At 41.7% G+C, this 22,496-nt stretch overlaps 1 protein-coding gene across 2 annotated transcripts in view; it reads left to right on the forward strand.

Annotated features, from left to right (window-relative positions):
- The window catches only part of JAG1 (jagged canonical Notch ligand 1), a 55,384-nt gene that overhangs the window by 16,156 nt on the left and 16,732 nt on the right, over positions 1–22,496 (forward strand). For both annotated transcript variants that reach the window (XM_042441635.1, XM_042441645.1), the window contains 7 exons: positions 211–262; positions 9,341–9,595; positions 12,083–12,143; positions 17,713–17,843; positions 18,078–18,197; positions 19,247–19,360; positions 20,261–20,374. In XM_042441635.1, coding sequence (XP_042297569.1) covers positions 211–262; positions 9,341–9,595; positions 12,083–12,143; positions 17,713–17,843; positions 18,078–18,197; positions 19,247–19,360; positions 20,261–20,374 — 847 coding nt within the window. The remainder of the gene's footprint in view (positions 1–210; positions 263–9,340; positions 9,596–12,082; positions 12,144–17,712; positions 17,844–18,077; positions 18,198–19,246; positions 19,361–20,260; positions 20,375–22,496) is intronic.

Raw genomic sequence — 22,496 nt, forward strand, 5'->3', positions numbered from 1 at the left:
AGCAGCTGCAAGAGGATCACATTTGTCTCGGCTATAATCTATTGCCTATTTATGTTTTAAAGCAGCAACAATTTTAAAGAAGATGCATGGTGGGCCTCTATAAAATTTGCATGTCAGAAATTAGGGTAGCAACTCTAACCAAGTTTCTTGTCATTACCATAATTTTTTTTTAAAAAAAATGCTAACGGATAACTTGTTACTGTCTTGCAGAGATCCTACACTTTGCTTGTTGAGGCCTGGGATTACAGTAACGACAGTGCTAGTAAGTATGACCTGTTTTAATTTATGTCTTAAAATTACTAAAAAGCAAGTTTATTGTTGTCAACTGCCCTTGAGTCGATTCCATGGCGACCCTGTGGATGAGACATCTCCAAGGCTGTGCATCCTCTACTGTTTACTTAGTTCCTGCTAAGTCGTACTTATGGCCTCCCTAACAGCGTCCATCCATCTAACATGTGGCCTCCCTCTCTTTCTACTTCCTTCCACCATTATTGTTTTTTCCTATGAGTCCTGCCTTCTCATGATGCATCTGAAGTATGACAGCCTCAGTAGTGATTTTTTTTTAAAAAAAACAGACTTTTTGTGAGAAGCACACTTCTTAGAGAAAAAAGACATGTGCCTCTGTGGGGTTTTTGGATCAGAACACTATGTACCAGGCCCTTGGTGGCAAAAGGGAGAATGATGTGGGTAGAACATATCTCTCTTGGCCTTAATTTCATACAGACAAATCCTTCCCAGAATTTCATGGCAAACCCTACTTAAATGGAGCCTCATCAGGGCAGGGGGCTACTGTCAAAGCCTAGGCTCGCCTAAAGAGAAGTGATATAGATTGAAGCCAAAGGTAGGGGAATGTGGACCCGAGGCTGCCCTCAGGAAAACCATGTGGTGGAAATCTAGGAAAAGAAGGGTATTTTATTCCACGAAAGAGACCCAGGAAGGAAAGGGAATGTCTTATTAAAACTACACAAAAAGCCATGCTTTGATTGAGTCCAGATTCCTTTTTCTCACAGTGGCCAACCCAGTTGCCTCATGGGTAGCCCACAGGATCCTACAGCAGCTTCCTCCCCAGCAACTGAGATCCAGGGACATACTACCTCCCAACTAGTGTCCATATAACACCATCCTCACAAAATTTTCCCATCCCTGTTTTACAGTTGTCCAAGTTGGCAGCCATTACGTCATCTTCTGGCAGTGAGTTTCTTTGAGCAACATGCCTTCCTCTTCTTTGTCCTGATTCTCCCAGCATTCAGTTTGAATGAATAGCCCTGAGTTTTAGTACTATGTGTTTTAGCATTATGAGAGAAGGATGCGGGAAGCTCCTTTCTCTCTCCCCAATGTTTCAGCTGAAGGTTCTCAAGGCTGTGGATGGTGGGCCTCCCACCCATGGATGACTCTGATCTTAAGACTTAACTTTAAGTAGTGAAATAATTGCCACTGTCTGTCATCTGTTCACAAATTAGCTTGCTGTAACCCTGCTGAGGAACATTAAAGGTGTCTATATTCCATAGAGGCCACCTAGAAGAAGTTTGACATACAGCTACTGTGGCTCCACTACAGTCATTTCTACAGATCATCTGGAATCTCAGTTTTTACCCAACCTTCTGTTTCTCAGAGAACTTCAACTCCACAAGCAATGAAGGCACACATGTCATTTGAAGTGTTCCCACAAGAGAGTAACTGGGGTGAACAAAGTGCAAGCCATCCTGCGTTCCTCACCTTTGACTGTGTTAACTAAGGCTACTGGGAGTTGCAGTCCAACAGGTCCACATGAGTCCCAGTGGGTGCTGCTTCTCAAAAATGCACTGAAAATGTATAAGTTATCTTTGTTTTTTGTATGCTCAGGAGACATTGTCCCACAGAAATCTTTTTATTTTTCCCCGTTGAAATGTATAGTTTCCACTTTATACATGTCATTCGCCCTTCCTTTGCATCAGCTCTTTAAAACCTTGTGCCCTCTTCCAAATAAGTTGGACTACAACTCCCATCTGGAAAGCACCAGGTTGATGAAAAGCTCCTGCACATGAACCCTCCTGGATTCCTGACTATGCAGTTGTCCTGTTGCACTTTATGGATATCCCAGTGGCTGATTACAAAGCTTCATGCTGCAGTAAGGAAAACTGGGTAAATCCCACAATGAGTGGCAGTGGGTGCCATTTGTGGTGGAAATGATTGTGTGGAGAGGTGTTGTCAGACTGCTCTCAAAACTTGGCAGTTCAGTGGTGGGAAGAAGGGGATGGTTTTTTTCCCCCTGTAGAGGCGACCTTAGCAGCATCTGCAGCCTCCCTTATTTTTCAGAAGTCAAGAATTCATGGGGAAGAGGAACCTTGGAGACCCTCTTTCTAATGTTGAAACTTCCACAGTGTGTTTGAGGCTTGCTGTGAGTGTTGCATCTTGGCTTGAATACAAAAGTAAATGGCTTTCTGAGGTTTGCTGTGCTGCTGCTCCTTTTTTCTGCCCTCCTTCTTTTAAAGCCTTAAATGTTAAATGGTGTATATGTCAGAATTGTTTACACTGAGTTGGATTGAAGTGCTTTCTCCAGACACCCTCACCTCCAGCTTTCAAAGATAAAAATGTCTAACTTTTTTTAGGTTGCTGTTTATAGCAGGCTCTGTAACCGAAGGTAGATGAAATCAATGTGGTTTGGCCAAAATTGTATAAATACTTACATTTAACAGAGCAGTTTTCCTGATGTGTATGAACTGCTTTGAGTCTTTGCCCTTGACCTTTAAAAGAGCCTTGTAAGACCAGTATTGCTATTAATCCCATATTATTGGAGTCAGCGGGTGGGTGGTAGTGCCTTCCCCATGGCCACCCTATGAATTCATAACAGAGATAAAATAAAAGGAATGGGAAGTCTCTAGCACAACCTTCCCTAGTCAGGCACCTTCCCAACATTTGGAACTACAACCTTCATCATTCCCAAGGGCTGTAGTCCGAAATTTGGAGAGCAGCAGTTTGAGGAAGGCTATTCAAATGCCTATGCTTTAACCACTGTGGTCCACACAGTTATCTGAAGCCTTAGGAAAGCATCACTGTATACCTTGTTAAGTGAATAAAATAAAAAGGGCACACTGTGTCTTGAGAACCAGGAACAGTGTCTATTCATTGTGATGTTCTTGTGCCTGTCATTTCCATCTATTAAGTCTTGATTTTTCTATTGCGAAGTCACTGTGGAAGATTCTCCCCTATGGAGAGTTTTCCGGATGGTGTATCCCAAGTGGACCCCATAAGGTGAACTTTTTATCTTGTTGTCCATTTTTCCATTAAAATTCTCTTCAGCCTTAAGATTCTTGTCACAATCTTGTTGCATAAGGTCCAGGAAGATTCCAACCAAGTATACTTTTCATGCACTGATGAGGCTCATATGTGGGCACAGATGCTTATGTCGGCCCCTTTCTGAACAATATATGAAAGCTAGGAAAATCTTTTACAGGTGTTGTTCAATTGGCTGTATTGGGAAATGCCTGCATTTGAAAGAAGCTCTTGTTTGCTGGAGAATCCCAGTTCTTTTCATTCAGAGTCTGTACTATCTCTCCTTTGAATAGATCTCATCTTTATTTCATGAAACTGAATTTCCAAGACTTCACAATGAATCCTTTATTTGTTCTAACATTCTGGAAGTAAAGCTGTCTTCCAACAAAATGTTAAAATGCATTTTCTCCCTGAAAAACATGTTTGACCAAGTTCAGATGTAGATTTGCACATGTTCATGATTAAACTTGCAATAGATTCAGTGTTGTATATTTTAATTTGATCACACTGATTACCCATCCAGTGAATACTTCCTCATTTCCTTAGTTTGTAACTTGTTTGCTGTTGGCAAACCTCTCATGTCTCATTGGATCTGGTGATGAATTAGAATACAGTTATCCTAGTTTTAGGTCTTACCTCATTTTTGAAGAACAGCATGGTTCAACTTCTATATGTTTTTATAGAAACTATACACACACACACACACACAGAGAGAGAGAGAGAGTGCTCTTTTTTAAGTGGATGCATGCTTTTTCTCATCTCCAGTTGTTATATTGGATGACAGATTAAATAGCAAACCACATTTTTTGCCAAGTACAAAGTTAACAATTAATCAGAGGCCTAAATCTCTCAAAGTACAGTATTAGTTTCCAAAATTGAATCAAGTAGAGAATCTTTGCTTGACCAGAATATGAAGACCTGTTTAGTTTGAGACCTTACTTCCAACAATGGTTAGCAAGAAGACCTCAAGCAAAAAATCAAGTCAACCTCCTCTTCCCTCATTTTATTATTTATTTATTTATTTATTTATTTATTTGCCAATCCTGGAAGAAAAGAAGTTTTGTTATTGCAAGGCATCCAATGCATATTTTTCTCTATGTGCTATTATGTTCAAACATGGCACGTGAATATCTTATTCTCGCTTACTAGTGTGATTGAACACAGGATTGGAACACCCTCTTTAAAACAGTGTGGGAGGAAATGTGTTTCCGTCTGTTGGCTGAAGAGAGGTGTATAATAAAGACTGTTGTTCTGAGTCCCTTATTCAGATGTGTGCATTGTTGGATGTACAGTCGGCCCTCCGTTTTCATGGGGAATCCATTCTCCATGTGAAAATTGAGACTCACGCATATTCAAGCCCCATAGGCTTGAATGGGTTGTGCCCCATTGAGGATAACAAAGGTCACCCCTCCGTGAGTAATCAAGAATACAGATCTCAAGTCCGCAAGAAAGGAGGGGCGACTGTATTAGTAGGTCAAATTGTTGGTAGGACTCATAAAAGCATAAGACCTGCTTGATCTAACTAAAGGTCTTGCTATTCCAGTATTCTCTTCTAATAGTGACTAGCCAGGTGCCTTCTTGGTAGCCCATAAGAAAGACATGAGCCCCATAGCACCTTCCTGCTCATAGTTCCTCAGTAACTGATGCTGAAAGAGCCATACTGCTCCTGATATTGAAGATCATGTGGGCCTATCATGTCTTCGTTGATAGCTTTCTCCACTGTGAAAGGAACAGTTTTGTGTTTTTCTCTTGGCTCAGTTTGATCACCTTTGCTTCTGCCATTAACCTTGCCTGCCTGCTACTGTTTTTCCCATTTGGGTGAATTTCAGATACTCAAAAGGTATGACTAGAGGTCTGCTAGTATGACCTCACAGACCTTTGGTTTGCTGCCAATATGACTGATACAGTACTTTGGTATGAAGATGGTATTGGGGATCTTTTTATATCTTGTTCCTGACTTCAGTCACTGATTCTGTAACGGCTCTTCCAGATTAGAGTAGATGGGACATTACCCTTAAATTTAGAAGCACTGCTTGCATATATTTGGACTTGTCATCTACATGGATCCAGGTAAAGGCTCTTTTGTCCTGAACAGTTATTTGTTGGCGTTTGTCATAGCAAGTGTTTCTGACCAAGCTGAGGTACTTGGTTGTGGACATTAGTGAAATTTTTTGGCTTTTTCAAAGCACCAGAGCCAACAGAATAGCAGCTGTGCTGGGGATTGTGGTATGGTAGGTGTGGTTACAGTTTTCCCCCATGAAGCATACCTTTCAGTCACAAGCAACAAAATACCACAAAAGGAACATCATTAGGCATCTTCAAACTGAAACTGAGGCAACATATTGTGAAAATGAGTGTTTTTGTTGTAGAGCACTTACCCAATAAACACAAAAATCCAGGTTCGTTTCCTGGGATCTCATGTTTAAAGGATTTTGGTAGTCAGGGTGCAAGAAACACCTGTTGGGAAAAAGGCAAATGTCTGAAAGTAGACAATAAGGGTTAAGTGGACCGGTGATCTTACTTAGTCTCTGGAAGCTGTCTGAAGTCTGAGGTGTCAATACGATTGAGTTAGAATGTATGCCGTGATTGAAATCTTATTGTGGATTCTGTGGATCTTGATTTTCAGCATCAGTAGGAATGGACTTGGGCATTAGCTTACCACAAAATATTCTCAGATATTGGACTCCAGGAGTATCATCCCCTCTTTCCGTACCCCCATTTGTTGACCCTTTGGATTCAGTTCTGATTCCCATGTAAATGATGAGAAGTAGGATGACTGTTTTCTCTCTAGGCTGACTGACTTTAGCGTTACCCTGTCTGCCGCCACGGGATTGCTAGTCATTAACCTTCCCTCTTTGTGGCCTAGTAATGGAAGGTTTGCAGAGTGCTGAACTAATTTCCTTTTGGTTAGGGTGTGCTGCCAGGGAAGGGAGGGGGGGCTGAGGGAATGAAGGATATGTGGAAAATATATCGACCACATCTGGTTACTAGAGTGTCTGTCTGCTTTTTCCTGTGTGGTTGCTAATAACTGGCTGGCAGTGTCACGTACAAGGGGGGCAGTGCATGTACACAGGTTCACCCCATTCTTTTGCTTTTTCCACAAGATCCTTCTTGATTTTGCCTGGACAGAGCATGGTCTGGAAACCTCAGTGCAAACAGAGCCCTGTGTGGCTATGACTGCAGTGGCAGCAGTAGCCTCTGGGGACTGGCATGCCAGCAGGAGCCTGGGAAAAGGGCTGGCTGCTGCTGATTGAATTGGCACACAGCCCATGGTTTGTGGCATGTTTTTGCAAGCATCATGATCCTCCATTCAGGGATGGTGTAAAGGAGCAGGGTGAACCTTTCAGGCTTACTTATGTGAATTTAGCCCTGCAAGTACTATGACTATAAAAAAGAGTACACAATGAAGGGGAATATTTCAGAGCAATCTTTGTGGTCAGATTTGTATTGTTGACCATGCTAGTATAAATATGCTATAGGTCTTTGAATATGAATATGAATAAATATGAAGGTCTTTAAATATATAGGTCCATGCCTTCTTGGCAAAGTAGATATGTGCCCCCCTCCCCATTGTATGGAGTTTCTTCCACTTCTTATATCAAAGGTGGCTTACATGTGAAACAAAATAGCTTCATTCTCTGCTGACACCTTTGTGTGAAAAGTTCTCCATTTGACAAACTAGAAATAAGCCATGTGTTGGACTGAATCTCCTGTCAGTGCCAGCCAGCATAGTCAGCTGTGAGGAATGATGGCCATTGCAGTCACACACCAGCAACACATTCCCCATCTTTGTATGAAAGCCCAGAGAGTCACTGTAGGCAGGATTGGACCAGAGAGACCAATTATGGTCAGGCCCAGTATAAAGCAGCTTTGCATATCCATGCATGGTTTTTATATAGGAAAAGTCACAAGAGGCTTTCACACCCTTAATTATTTTGCCTGAAAAGATGGGATAGCAGAAGGTTTGAAATAAGAGCAGAAAGAGAAATGAGTCAAAATGCTCTTTGAAGACTTTAGAGGTGGCTTGCTTTAAAGCACTGAAGTACATGCTTAAGCTGTTACATATGCTAATGAACCTTTAAGGATTGATAGTATGTCTGTGCATCTGCATTTGTTTATAAATTGTAATTCTGAAACGCATTAAAGCCATACAAAAATAAAGTCAGATTTGTTTGTGTGTATATATATATATATATATATATATATATATATAACAAAATAACCCCACTTTTCTAGCAGTTTGTTGCCATTCTGAATTGTATTTCATATTTCATATAACTGACCTTCCACAAACTTTATTATATCTGACTTCCCCCCCCCCCACCCATTCTCTCTCCCCCCACCACCACCTTCTGTCATTGCACACTGTCTGCAGGTAACTTTTAGCTATTTTATGACAGATTTTCATACTGCAGTCAAATACTACCAGAAAGCAAGTAGTAAGGCAGTGTCAGATCATTGAAGTCACAAGACTGGACTATAAAGTGAAATACCACAGATGTATACACAATGTTCCAAGCAAATGTGAAATCCAGAGTTTGGGGGGCATATTATTTAGCTTTGCAGGGCTTTCTTTAAACATTAGGAAGAACAGCCTGATGTGGGCCTCTGTTTTGAAAGGGAGCATGGAGGAAATCATTGTCGAAATTTTCTTTGACACACGTTTCCAGCACATTCTTGTACATGTCTATGCAGAAGTAAGCCCTATTGAGTTCAGTGGGACTTAACCCCCAGGTAGGTATGTGTACCAGGACTGCAAGCTGTTGTTTGAGCTCTGGCACCTGAAAAATGTAAATAATGTCATTGCTTTGTTCAAAAAGGATTGTGTCCCCTAGCAGCTTCTACCTGCTTGCCTGGAAAGTTTTGGACTTTGCCTGCCAAGAGCAAATAGGCTGTTGTAACAGTGCTACTACTGTATATGGCCTGAGGGCTTTAAAAGTACTGTACTCTTCCGAAGAAGGATGCCTGAATGTTTGGATGAGTTCTTACAGTGAAGTGCAGGGTATAATAACTAGAGAGGTCTGTTCATGTTCTTAGACATGCAGCTCCAGCTTTTAGGCCAAATTGCGAGGCCATCTGCCTGTTTGCTTGGCTGCCTGCCCCCCATATTCTGGGTTTCTTTCTATCTCTGACTTTAGACTGAGTATTCTCCATAAGAGTTGTTTTGGTCATGTTGACTCTGACTTCTGTTTGAATGTGCAGAAGGATATCAATTGTCAGAGCTAATAGAGCACAAGCAAGGAGAGGAGATAACATAAAACTATGAGAAGAATAAAGGTTTTATCCAACATTTCATGGGCAGTCTTCTCTTTTCTCCTGCTCTACCTCCTCAAAGCTGCTCCAGGTGGTTTTCCAACCCAAGGAAGCAGATACAGATGGGAATACTTGACAGAAAGAGAATGTGTTTCCTTAAGAGGGCCCATTCCCATGTTGGGCAGACACAGCTGGAATAAACATAGCATATCTTTCATTCACTAGATTTTAAGCCTACAGGAAGGACCAGTCTTATTTTTCAACAGTGCCTAAACCTCAGGACAGTTCCTAATTTATAGTTTAATGGGGGTAAATATTATCTAAGATTCCCACAAGCAAATGAGTCTTGCATAAGTAGCGCTCTAAGTGGTTTGGCTGTCTTGCTATGCAGCTAAATGAAGCTGTGCTTAAAACTCTTGTCTGTCTTACATAAGAAATAAATCCATGTCCACCAGTGGTTTCCTGCAGTGTGCAAACAAATTGGAAGATGTGAAATTAGTGCACAGGATTGCACACATGTAGCACATAGGAAAGCAAGCAGAGGGAATGAATGTGTCAAGCAGGTCTGAGCTTTGGAGATGGTCCTAATCTTATTTGGAAGCCACACACTTACCAACTTAATCAGAAACAGGGAACACGAGGCCCTCTAGATCTTTAAGTATTCTTCATATTCAGCCATATTGGCTAGGGACAGTGGGGAGCTGTAGTCCAACAACATCACTGGACTCTAATTCACTTGATTATTTTTTTTGTTTCAATCCTCCTGCATTAATCTGAACACTTTAGAATATGTTCTTTTTTCCTATTGATCTTTGTTTACTTTCTTTCCCTTTAGATGCAGATAGCATTATTGAGAAAGCATCTCACTCTGGTATGATCAACCCAAGCCGTCAGTGGCAGGTCTTGAAGCAAAATGCAGGGGTGGCCCATTTTGAATACCAAATCCGTGTCACTTGTGATGAACATTATTATGGTTTTGGCTGCAACAAGTTTTGTCGACCAAGAGATGACTTCTTTGGACACTATACCTGTGATCAGAATGGTAACAAAACATGTCTGGAAGGCTGGATGGGCCCTGACTGTAACAAAGGTTTGTGATTCCAACATTTTGTTTCCTTGGATGGGTATAGTATCTTTGTTCAGTGTGATCAGTTGAGGCTTACTGAAACATAACAGACTAAATAAACAACCAGATACTTGGAAAGATTTTCTTCTGCATCTCTGGACAAAGTTGGATTACACACACACACTTTAGACTCCCTTGCAAAATCCAAACCTCAGTGGCATGTTAGCTCATAAATTTGGGATGTAAATGTTAGATTATTTTGTTCTTGCATGTGAGAATCAAAAATTTAAGAAGATTTCTTCATGCTTAGGTGAGTTCTGAGTGTTTGGGGCGCATTTACTGAAAATTTCCTGGCATTTCAACAAAAAAATAATCATTCTTGACACAAGGAATTTGGGGGGGGGGGGGGGAAGAAAAACCCGACTTTTTTTAATTGCTGCTGCTCTGACAACAGGTTTTTTGTTTTCATTTCTTGTTGACATGTTGAGGCACCTTTCTCATCAGGTATGAGAACATTTATGAATATTCTTTGCAGCTCTATCACAAGATAAAATTAATGCAGGTATAAACATGAGAATTAACAAACACCACTGACAATATCAAAACAGACATTATTTCCTCAAAATAGTAAAATCAAAAACAATTGTAACTCAAACCATCAGAAGTCCCAGAATAAGATCAAGAAAAACAGATGAGCCTTGAAGGCTTTCCATTAAGCCTTTAGATTTAAAAGGCTTCAGTGTCAGTGCATTGCAGAGATTTGGAGTCACTGCAGAGAAGGCCCTCCTCATTTACTTTACAACTTGACACCTCTCAGATGTGGCAGGATGAGAAAAGCCATGTATGGATGATGACACTTTCAGGTCATGTGATCCCAGATAGATTTGAGACTCTGAAGGTTTAAAGATTTTATACTGGGCTTTTGAAACACAAGGCAATTGTTGAGCTGATGGAGTATAGATGTTGCATGCACCTTATACCTGGCATCCTCATTCTGTGCCATATTAGGTTTATGAACCATCCTTAAAGCTCTTCACAGCTTTCCACAAGGTTTAATGGACTTCAGTTAGTAGTGCATTCTGGAAACATGGAGTCCCTGTCACAACAAGCCCTCTTCATACATCACACTATAGGGATGGAAAGAATATTCAAAATATTTGAAGAATGGTTGGAAAAAGCATATCTCCAGTGTTGAGAAACCTTAATGAGAAGAATTCTGGACTGACAAAAATCTTCACATTTTGGCACGTAGTCTGTGCAAAATTTGCATGTGGCATAGTTGTGCACAGAATTATTGTTTTCCATGCAGAAAATGCTTTTTATGCAAAAATGCATTGGGCAAAATTTGTGAAGAGTCCCAAACAGCATAGTTTTCAAAGACTGTCTCACAGTAGAAAGAAAATTGTAAAATTATTTGTTGCTCCCTTTGAGAGGAAAATTAGCAAAGAATCACATAGCTATTATAGTGATCCTACCTACTTCTTTCCACTACCCATATCTCTCCATTGGGCTTAAAAACAGCCTTATCAAATTGTAAAGAAGAAATTGTGCGGGGAGAGTTTTCAATCTCCATGAAGTACAGCCTTCTTGCTGAATCTCCCACATTGTCTTTAGTAAGAAGCTCTTTTCAAATGTCATTGCTCCAGTGGGACAATACGGGAGCTTTTGTGTGTGTGTGTGTGTGTGTTTAACAAAGGGGGAGAAAGGGTAGTATGTATATGAGAAGTAGAATGGCTATGATTGCTTTCTCTTTGGCCTCCATCTATTTCAGGGGGCTTCAGCGACATCTGTCATGCACACTCTGGAAGGTTAACCACAATACAATATAGACTGTGTGGTGGTTCCCTTCCTCTACTCTGACACAACTTCATGTGGTCAAATGTGGTATAGGGAGAATCAGAACTTCTTTCTTTTAATATTGAGATTGCAAGTACAAAACACTTGATATTTCAGGTTTTGTTACCTCATGTTGACAGTGGTGCTTGGAAACAATAAACCCTGATGTGCATTCATTAATAATGTGTGCCCTGATTTCAGTGGAAGATTCATTTTAAAAAAACTGGTGCTTTATCAGAATGGCAGGACATGAAAATAATGGATCAGTTTAAATGGATAATTATTTTGGTTATACACTCACATACTGCATGAACACACATACGCGAACCGTCTTTTGTGAGAATGTTGAGAGGGGGAATGTTACAGGATACTAAAGGCTCTACATTTTAAAAACTGGTTTTAAGTAGTCTTTCTGTGCAAATACAAGGCCTTTGATCAGGATCATTATGTGATCCCATTTTTGTAGTTTGCTGGATTTACTGTCATGATGCATTGACTACCTCAGTTGCTTTTCCGGTAGACTTGATCCAAGGAGTAGTTTAAACCTTGGATTTGGTGGGATTATAGTACTAGCCAGAGATTAAAATGTTCCCACGAGGGTGAGAGTCCGGGAAAGGATCTGTGTTGTGCCATTCACCCACTTCTTAATTTCCCTCCCTTCTTTTCTGTTTGCAGCCATCTGTCGTCAAGGTTGCAGCCCCAAACATGGCACTTGCAAAATTCCAGGAGAGTGCAGGTAAACCAAACCAACCTTTTTTTTACTAGGGAAAATTGTTTGAATTAAACGCTAGGGAAGGACTAAGGCCTCACTCCTCCCTTCTACATTTCTAATGTTAAGTGCATGTTTTTCATGCCATTGTTGGTGAGGTAAAGTATAAATGTTTTGGAGACCTATCTTTGGGAAGCTTGCCTAAAAATGTCAGCGTTTGATAAATTTAGAGTATTGAGGCAAACAGACAAATGCATTGTGATTGTATAACAATGGGCTGCGACTACATTCTCTGTGCAACTTGGTGTATAATCTGCTGATCAAGGCATTTTCCTCGAGTAAATTTAATGACATTACTTCTTCCCTCCTTTCACCCCCTGCCCTCAGCTTTTCCCATCAATAGGCAAAAGTCAGCCATTCTTTAGAATAGGATTAATGCAGCCTCTTGGTTCCTCTGCTCTTGGGAGCCAGACTTCAGAGTGATGAGAGGTTAATAGCTGGGATGGAATCTTGTCTGTAGATACTGATGAAGGCCCAGTATTGCTGTTGTTCTTTGAAGTCTCTCCTCTGTTCTGGCGAACAGACAGAGGGGAAGAAATGGCTTGCCTGCAGCCAAGCACTAGAAGTGTTTCCTTTAGAAAGCTAAGAATCATGGTGTGTTCCTTCAATACTCTAGGAGTTGGATTTTTTATTTCCTTTTTTGGATTTAGGTAGGGTTGTTGGATAGCAGGGCTTTGTTTCTCCTTCTCTTCCTCCTCATCTTTTGATTAGGTCTTTCCGGATTGGCATAATGTTTGTCTCTCATGAATGAACTTCAAACACACCATGAAACCACCTCCATCCTTCCAGGGGCTCAAGTGCATAGGGCATGTTGTTGTTGTTAACAGCCATCTAGTTGTCCCCAGCCCATGACCTCCTTGATTGAATCTATCCATCTGGCATGTGGTATTCTTTTCTTTCTACTGCCCTCCACATTTCTTGGCATTATTGTCTTTTCATCATTATATGTCAAATGAGAGCCTGAGCCCCCTTGTGATGGGGGGGATGGCTGCACCACCACCATCAATTTTTCATGCTTCATAAAAGACTGACAACACTGAACATGGAAGTATCATAGAGCAGTTCCCCAGTTGGTCAATGAGAGGCTTCTGGCACAATGTTGTCCTCATCCTGTCCTGGGCCCAGTATCCAGGGCCCTTTCACCTTACACAGTTATGGTACTATGATTCCACTTTATCTGTCATGGTTCCAACTTGTGGAATCCAGGGATAGGGAGTTGAAGGAACTACAAATCCCAGGATTTGAAAGGCTGCAATCATGGCAATTAAAGTGGAATCATTTTCACCTGGTACACATTGGCCTACTATACATCTTCCAAAGGTAGAGGAGCCTGCCTGAAACCCCACAGTAGAACCACCAGGAGAGTCTGCTGTTGGTCCTGGCATAGGCATCCCTTTGTGTCAACATGGAGATAAGGAAGTGGATTTAGTATCCAGTGAGAAGTGGCCTGTGAAGGCCAAAGAGGTCTGCAATGAATCATGAGCTATAGACAAAAACTAGAGCATGTAGTCCCTGGATGTAGAGACACAGTAGGGTTGTGGGAAGAGATGAGTGAGTAGAGAGAAATGATAGCCCTCTAGATGCTCAGGCATTGATCTGGACTCATCTTGCCTTGGCTGAGCTTATACTTTTTCCCCTTTGGGGTGGAGGCTACAGTAATACACAGTCTGTACAGTCCCTGTTCATTTCTGTGGATGCAGCCTTTGTAAGGCAAAGGCATCAGAAGGATTTGGCCAGCAGTAGCAATGATTACAGTGGCACTTTCTTGCACGTGGTGAGAAATACTTACCCTGGCTGCTGCTGCCTTGTTATGTACTGGAAAGTGGGGGTTCAAATGGAACACATTATTCACATATCACAAAGAGGTTAAGGGAGATGCTTTCATGCCACAGCAGGGGGATGCACAGTGGGCATCACATGTTACACACTGCAGCAGGGGTGCACAACGTTCTCTCTCACAAAGATTACATTTAGTATCAGTTGTGGGGGGTAGTGTCAAGGGTCACACACAAAAACACACACACAGCTTCCAGCATGCAGTGATGGAGATGTTCAACCGTCTCTTTCCTCCATGCTGAGATTTGGGGATCCCAGGTGGGATGAAGAAGGCTGTCTCTTTGGATTGTAAGCTTGAGGGCAGGGAACTGTCAAATGAACAATCTGTAAGCCATCCTGAGAGCTTTTGTGGTTGAAGAACAGAGTATAAATACTCTAAATAAATAAATAATAATAAATAATAAAAGCCTCTCCCATTTCCTCACTGATCACCACTGAGACTGCTCCTGCTATCAGGACCAGGACAAGCTAGATCTTGTGAACCCAGGAACAATGTTCTCCCAGTAGCCCCCTCATCAGGGGAAAAGTGGGGGAGGGCATCCCTCCAGTTTTGTAGGTGCACAGGGATTGGCAGCAGGTTTCTGTGCACCACTATTCAAACATGTCTTTCCCTGACAGAATGCTCTCTTCTGACATATCCAGTTTTTTGAGTGAAGTTTGTGTCTGTGCTTTGTGTCTGTCCGGAGTCCTGAAAACAGAGCAGCTGTTGAGAGTTCTAGGCAGAGTCTGTCTTAACCAATGTGTTCCACTTCCAGATATATTGTGAGACTAGGTTCATACCACTGCAGAGAGACTGAGAGAGAGAGAGCAAAGTACCCTTTCTGCTATCACCCCCTTTCTCCCTCCGAGCTCAAAGTATGCACAATCTGATTCCAGAGAGAGCAAGAGCATGCAATCCCATGTGACCTGTGATTTTCCTGTGTGGTTTTTATACAGGTGGTCATGGGCCGTAAGTGGGTGCTGAATTACATTGTATCCTGAGCCCTGTCATGTGCATGCCATGTACAGTTATATGTTCAGGGAACTGGGCTTGGATGAGCCTCTTCTTTTCTCACTGGGTAATAAACCTGTGTTAGCTTGCTTCCTTCCCCCGACACCAGAGCCCTTGGTAAGCCATGAATCAGCCCTCAGACAATGGTAGTGTTAAAATCTGACACTCCCTAGCGCAGAAGAGCAGAGGGGCGTGGTGGGTTTCTGCAGTTTTCTCCTTTCTGTGCCACATCAGGCTGTAGTATTTATTTTTCCCTCGTTTTAGTTGGGCTGGATACCAAGAGGTGCCTGAGCCAGAGCTCCAGAAGATTTGTGCTTCTGTCATCCAGCTAGAAAGTGCCTTACGGGGGTTTGCCCACATTCTTTGCTAGCCAGAACAACAGGCTTTGTTTCCAGAATTCAAGCCTTACTGTGTCTCTCACCTCCCACTCACTGCCCAGACATGCACTAGTGCCCTTATTTACTTAAGGTGCAACTTTCCCACACTTCTCTTGCATAGTCCTCTAGTGGTTTAGCTGTCCTTCCTGATACCCCCAGCCTCAATTATCTTTTTGGACTCAGCGGAACAAGATTATAATTCTTTTTCCATTAAGTTAGGATGACTCATGGTCTGTTATGTTACAAATGCAACCATTTAAAAATAAAACACCAGCCAAAGCTGTTCTAAGATCTGAAACAATAATGCATAGAAGTCGCAGTCTCTCTCTCTCTCTCTCTCTCTCTCTCTCTCTCTCTCTCTCTGTCTCCCTCTCCCTCTGTCTCCCTCCCCCCCTCTCTCTCTGATTGATTTTGGAAGCAACTTGGAGCAGAAAGGGACTGTCTGATCAAATGAAAAATGGATTCCCGACCCTTTTTATAAGCCAGGTTTGCTTCACATGACAGGATGATGGCGTATGTTGTTAATGTGGAAAGACTTAATAATTTTTTCTGCTAATATTAGCACAGCTTGGCTTTTCTCAAATTGGCCATCACTTGTTCTTGGAACGGATCTATCAAGATGAGCTATGCCCAGCATTTTAAAAGTAAGGTCAGACTATTTTGGAGGCACGCTCTAAAGCTTGAAGAAAATTTATTTTTAAAGGAGTTCTGCTCCTCTCTTGGTCCAAGCCATGCATGCTGCAGAGGCTGCTGGAGCACTCTCGGCTTGTCTGTTCTGTAAGCTTTTGTTTGGCAACAACTTAATGCATGCAAAGAGTTCAGTGGAAGTTTGCTGGACTGAGAATGGAATCTCTTCTTTTTATGTCCTGTGTGGCTTCTGTAACAAAAAGGAGACCTCTGTTTCCTCTGACAAAGGAGGCTGCATAGTTTGGGCCTGGCATTTTTTTGCTTCATTTCTCTTTTTATCAGGAGCATCAAGACATCCAGAGGCTTTTGAACAGGTCTCTCCCTCAGAGTTGCTCTTAAAAATTAATTAGGGGAGTGGTTTGTCGTCTGAGGTTTTTGGAAGGAGAGTTAAACCTGGTTGCTTGCTGTGAGTGATTAGTCCTTTGAAAGATCCCTATCGCTTTTCCCATGACAAGGATTTGCTGGGCAGGGGAGGTCTTTGAAAATCAAAAGCCCTACTGACTTGGATGGAAAAGGTTTATTTTGATAAGTTAGGGCCAGCTTAGAGAGTAATTGCTGCTGATCGCTTGTTCCCAGGTCTCAGTAATGAAATGCACTTTCAGCTAACCCATGATTTCATGCTTCAAACTTTTTCACTTTTTTCCATCTTTGAAATATTATTGAACTTTAAAACAAGATGACAGTATCTCATCATGAAATATATTCATACCAGAGAGTTTTCTTTAAAGCCTCATGTTTGCTTTGCGAGAGTATGTGTGGGGGGAAGAGTCTGGATTTTTTTGTTTTATTTAGTTTTTAGATAATGGATTACTTTTGCCTGCTCTGTTATTATATCAGATTGGTTTCTTGCACCAAAATAATAATTTAGCTGAAGACATAAGCTCTTGAGCAAAACTTGAGATAAAATCATCTTGGATATGGATTTTCTGTGCTCAACTATATCTGGAGGAGAAAATTCCAGATAAAAATACTTTAAAAAATTAATAAAAATTAAATAACCAATTTAGTAATGGATATGCAGCTAAATGTTATCAAAATGGAAACAGTCGCATAACTTTAGTTGTCCTGTGACTGCTGTCACAGATGAATATCTCTTTCGTGGAAGAAGCTGCTCCTTTTTCTCCTAACATATGATGCTCATTGAACAAAAGGGGAAAAAAGCAATTCAGCAGCATGGTGAGGTGCTGTGTCAGGACAGCTTTAGTTAGCTGCTACTTGAGTTGTTTGTATTTCTGCTAAAGTGTCTTCAGGTCCTTAAATTCACGAGGATCCCTAGAGAATTGTTGCTCCTCCTGTCACTTTTTCTCCTCCCACACTTTTTTTAATAATCCATTTGTCAAAGCCCAGAGATTGATCTATAGTGTGCACCCACTCACTCTCACCCGGCCTCCATTTGTAGGCATTTCAGAATAGCCTAGTATTGTCTTCAATGGCACCACACTGGGCCTCCCAGAACAGTTATTCTTTTGTGAAAAGGCTGCCTTTAGAGACCTTGGTTAAAACTGTTTGTTTATAAGGAACCACCAAAATAGCCCTTGAAAAATTATCTTTAAATAGAAAATAAAAGTAAGGATTTGTAGTCTTTGTCTGTAGCGAAAGATAGAAAGAGAGAGAGAAATAATTGCAAGCTCTTGTTTCTTTGAAGGTGTCAGTATGGATGGCAAGGCCAATACTGTGACAAATGCATTCCACACCCGGGCTGTGTCCATGGCACTTGCAATGAACCGTGGCAGTGCCTCTGTGAAACCAACTGGGGTGGCCAATTCTGCAATAAAGGTAAGGCTGAAACCAACAGGAAGCCACGTGTGAAACATTAACTGCTGCTAAGCCTGATGGTGATTGGAGACTGGGGGTGAAAGATGCCCTGAGAATCAATTCTGCCCTTAACTTTGATTCTAGGTCTCAGATGTATGTCTATGGGTTGTTCAGCATTCTGTGCTTTGGTTGCTTTGCAGAGACGATAGAATATGTGCAAGGCAACTCTTGATCATTCTTCGGCTTGTGTTGCAGATCTCAATTATTGTGGCACCCACCCCCCTTGTCTGAACGGAGGTACTTGCAGCAACACTGGACCTGACAAATATCAGTGTTCCTGTCCAGAGGGCTACTCAGGACAAAATTGTGAAATTGGTAAGAACTTAAAGCATTTGCAATTTTTATCTTCAGGTACATGTTATTGGCTGCATATTTAGGTTGCATGCTGAGCAGAACATGACAGAATTAAAGGAGAAGAAAACAAAAACTTGTTTCCAATACTAGATAGTGATGTGTGGCCTTCAAAGTGTTTTTGTATTGCAACTCCCATCATTTGCCCTTATAATCCATGGTAGCTAGACCCAATGGTGAGTGCTTTCCAGTAACATCTAAAAGGTGCATCTCCCACCATCCCTTCCTATTGGCTATGCTAACTAAGGCTGATGGAAGTTTTCCTCCAGAAAAATTTGGTGGGGAGTTACATTTTTCCCCACGGTGCTGCAACAGCTGTTTGTTTAGGATTGAATTACTGTTGGATTTGCCCAATGCATTTTAGAAGAGGAAGAAAACCTTAGGGTATATAATTCCTGGTGGCAAGCACTGAATGTGAATAATGTCTGTGAAAAGTGGAAAAATGAACTCTGTTTTGAGTCCCTGAATGGTAGGAATGGCGGGTTGTCATGATGAGCGTTTGATATCTCTAGCCCATTGTCCTCCTCCAGATAATGCTTGGAGATGGATAATAGGGGGATGGCAGGAGCCGTGACAGTATTTGTCATCTTTACACACAATAACAAACAAACAAACAAAATAAACAGCTTCATTTATATATGACTTCATACTGAACTAACAGTGTCTAAGCGGTTTACAACTGTAAGCTGATTGCCCCAACAATCTGGCTACTCATTTTAGTGACCTTGGAAGGATGCAAGCCTGAGTCAAGGTTGAGCTCTTTTGCTGGTATTGAACTCGCAACCTTATGGTTTTGAGTGAGTGGCTGCAGTACAGGCATTTAACCACTGCGCCACCAGGGCTCATATAGAGGTAGTGGTTGTTTTCCAGTATTAGGCACAATGGTGTATCTTCCATCAGAGTCCAAATCCTGCCCCTCCTGAAGGCAGGAAATCTCAATGGCATGATAAAAGGGGTAGTTACTCATAGTGCTGGCCTTGGCTATGCTGAAAAGGGTTCTGTTCCCATTGCAGCTGAGCATGCCTGTCTTTCGGATCCTTGCCACAATGGAGGAAGCTGCCTTGAAACCTCTACAGGGTTTGAGTGTGTCTGTTCTCCAGGCTGGGCAGCACCAACATGCACACTTAGTAAGTTCATGTAAATTTCCACCTTAATAACTTTAAATCTCACTGAATGGATTTGCATGCATCTTGAGAACAGTATGGATTTCCAGGTGGCTTTTCATGGTGGCTCTTATAAGACTACCAGAAAAGCAGTACAACTTTCAGTTCTTTTTATTTTTTTAACTGTATGGTTTGCACACTGGATGTCCTAATACCTTTAAAATCCCACTATGCTACACAAACTGCTTGGCATGGTAGTCTATAATTCTGTAAAGTCTCAACTCTTCAGACTTGTACAGTGGGCCCTTGGTATCCACTGGGGATTAATTGCAGGACTACCCTTGGATAACAAAATCCATGGATGATCAAGTCCCATTGAATACAATAGCATAGTAAAATGGTGTCCTTTATATAAAATGGCAAAATTCAGGTTTGCTTTTGGGAAGATATATTCAAGACGTGAATATTTGAATCTGTGGATACAGAGGGCCAGCTGTATAACTTATTCTAACTGTGATCTGCATAACATTTTAAAGTTTATTTATCTATAAGTTGCTGTAAAGGTGAACAACTGATGCAGAGAAAAGATGGATTGGATTGGGACCTTCTGACTTTGGTGTTTGTTTAATGGGCTTCCTTGTTGCCATTTGCATCTTTCAAAGAGATTTTGTGGGACTCGGATATTAAATGGAGGGTTGATAGATCTATTTGGAGTTCCTTGTGTTAACCACTGAAGTGAACTGTCTCAAGTTTTAAAGATTTGGCTGTGGAGGGGGTAGAGGAGACATTGGAAGCAAAGTTGCAGACATGTCCTGAATCTGGTCCAAAATGCTCAAGGATGGCCTTTGACAAAGATATGCATGGCTGCTTAATATGACTGCCAGGTGTTGGCTTTCTGATCTGAAGCTCAATCTCTCTTGGTAGATATTGATGACTGTTCTCCAAATCCCTGTGGCCATGGAGGGACTTGCCAGGATCTAGTAGATGGGTTTAAGTGTATTTGCCCATCTCAGTGGACTGGCAAAACATGCCAGATAGGTAAGTATTAATTGTAGGGTTGTAGTATGTGTGTGTGTGTGTGTGTGCGTGCCTGCCTCCAGATCACCTGTTGACTTATGGTGATCCCATGAATTTCATAGGATTTTCTTAGGCAAGAAATACTCAGAGGTGATCTTGCCAGTTCCTTTCTCTGAAACATATCATACAATCCCTGGTATTTATTTATGGTCTCCCATCCAAGTAATAACCAGGCCTGGCCCTGCTTAACTTCCAAGATGAGGTAGAATCTGGTGCCCTTAGGGTATTTAGGTGGCTAACTGTAGATTTATAGAACAGAAATATAAGACACTGGAGAAAGCTTTTGCTCTGAAAAGAAGTGTAAATGTTTAATTGTGAGGAACATTCATGTTCAGTGCAAAAAGTCAGCTGCAGCCTGCCCAGTTTAGAGTACTTACAGGTCTTGGATCAATATTCCTCTTAAATAACTGATACAGAAATGGTATTAAACTCAAGAGTTCACAAAACACCTGTCCATGCTTTTGAAGCTATGGCAAATTAAAAGTCCCCAATCTATTGAGCTTATGAACTATCAAGGTATAGAGAAGATTTTAAGTCATTTTCTGTCTCCTCTCCTCACTTGCCCCTATTTCAAAGTTCATTTCCCCCCTACCTATTCTAAGGTATATTATTTAGAGGATTGAGGATACTGCATCTTCAACATAGTATCAAATGTGTGACACTGAGCATATAAGGCAGTAATGGGAAATCATGTGGCCTTCTAGATGTTTTAGTGCAAATCCCAGCAGTCCTAGCCAACCTATCCCAGCAGTCCTAGCCAACCTAGCCCATTGAAGGAATACTGAGATTTGCAGTTCTGCAACATCTGGAAGGCCACATAATTCTCACAACTAATACAAGGCTTAGGAGTGTGAGGACTTCTTATCACCCTGTATGTCAGAACCATTGAAGTGTTCCGGTCTATTGCTCTTGAATTTCAACAATGAAATGGGTGTAAGTTTTGTGTCAGTATTTCTCAACCTTTGGTCCTCCAGGTGTTTTAGACTTCCAGTTTCCCCGACTCTTGTCCTTGTTCACTGGAGCTAATCCAAAATGTCTGGAGGACTAAAGATTGAGAGTTACTGATCTCTTGGACTGTTCAGAGACGTCTGGATTTTTGCTTCTGTGGTAGATGTTGGCCATCCCTGGAGGAACAGTCTCACAGAGAGAGTGTTTCCCAGCTCTTCCATGACTTTAGGGGCAGCCTTCCAGAAGCTGTTTCTGTATTTGTGGTCACCTGTGGATATTGTATTTTCTCTTCTCCCTCCTCCTCCCATTTCCTCCTCCCTTACCCAGCCACAGCCATCACAGAAACAGAAGGCAGTGATTATGCCTGCATTGGGGCTAGGATCTAACCGAGCCTGTGTGATTGGGATGCACTGGGCTGAGGGAACACTGAAGCCATAAATCCTTGGCTCTTGTAGGAGGGAAGCACTGATCTGCAGATCTGGGAGTGTTCTTGTCTGCCTTGAAAACAAAATGAGGAGGGAGGCTTCCCGCAATCTGTTCATGGGCACAGGAGCATTGCTTGCAGCAGTCTTTTGCCCCTGACTTGCAGCATGGGAAGTGGCTCCTTTGAAGTCTGAAGCAGTTTCATTTATCTTCACAGGATCTGTTGTGATTAGTCTTCCTAAGCCTAATGCTGACATTTCTTCCCAAACCATCGTGTACTTCTGCTGCCTCTCCCACCTCTTTTCCCCTCCCTTTCAGTCTTGTGGGAAAGTCACTCCATCTCTCCAGTCACATTAACTCCTTCAGACTGGAGAATTCACAGCTGCATTCCAAGTTGTGGATGATCTCATGGAGAATGAGCCGTCTACATTCTTAGTGCAATTTATTAATCCCAGTGATTAAGGTTGCTCCACTGCTTTGGCATTCTCCACCTCGCTGGTCTCTTTCTCTCCTACTCACCCACCCATCTCTTTTCCATTCTTTAAAATAAATAAGGGTGCTCCTAATTATTGAAGTTGTAATGGAGAGAGAAAGCTGTAATGGAGGCTGTAATGAAGAAAGGTCCTTCAGCATTTAAAACACTGCCATTTTCTTTTTCCTTTTTTGAGTTCTTGCCAGTCCGCTCCTGTAAGCTTTAAGTATCCATTTGTCT

This window comes from Sceloporus undulatus, chromosome 1 (genome assembly GCF_019175285.1).
Source record: "Sceloporus undulatus isolate JIND9_A2432 ecotype Alabama chromosome 1, SceUnd_v1.1, whole genome shotgun sequence".
Classification (NCBI taxonomy): Eukaryota; Metazoa; Chordata; class Lepidosauria; order Squamata; family Phrynosomatidae; genus Sceloporus; species Sceloporus undulatus.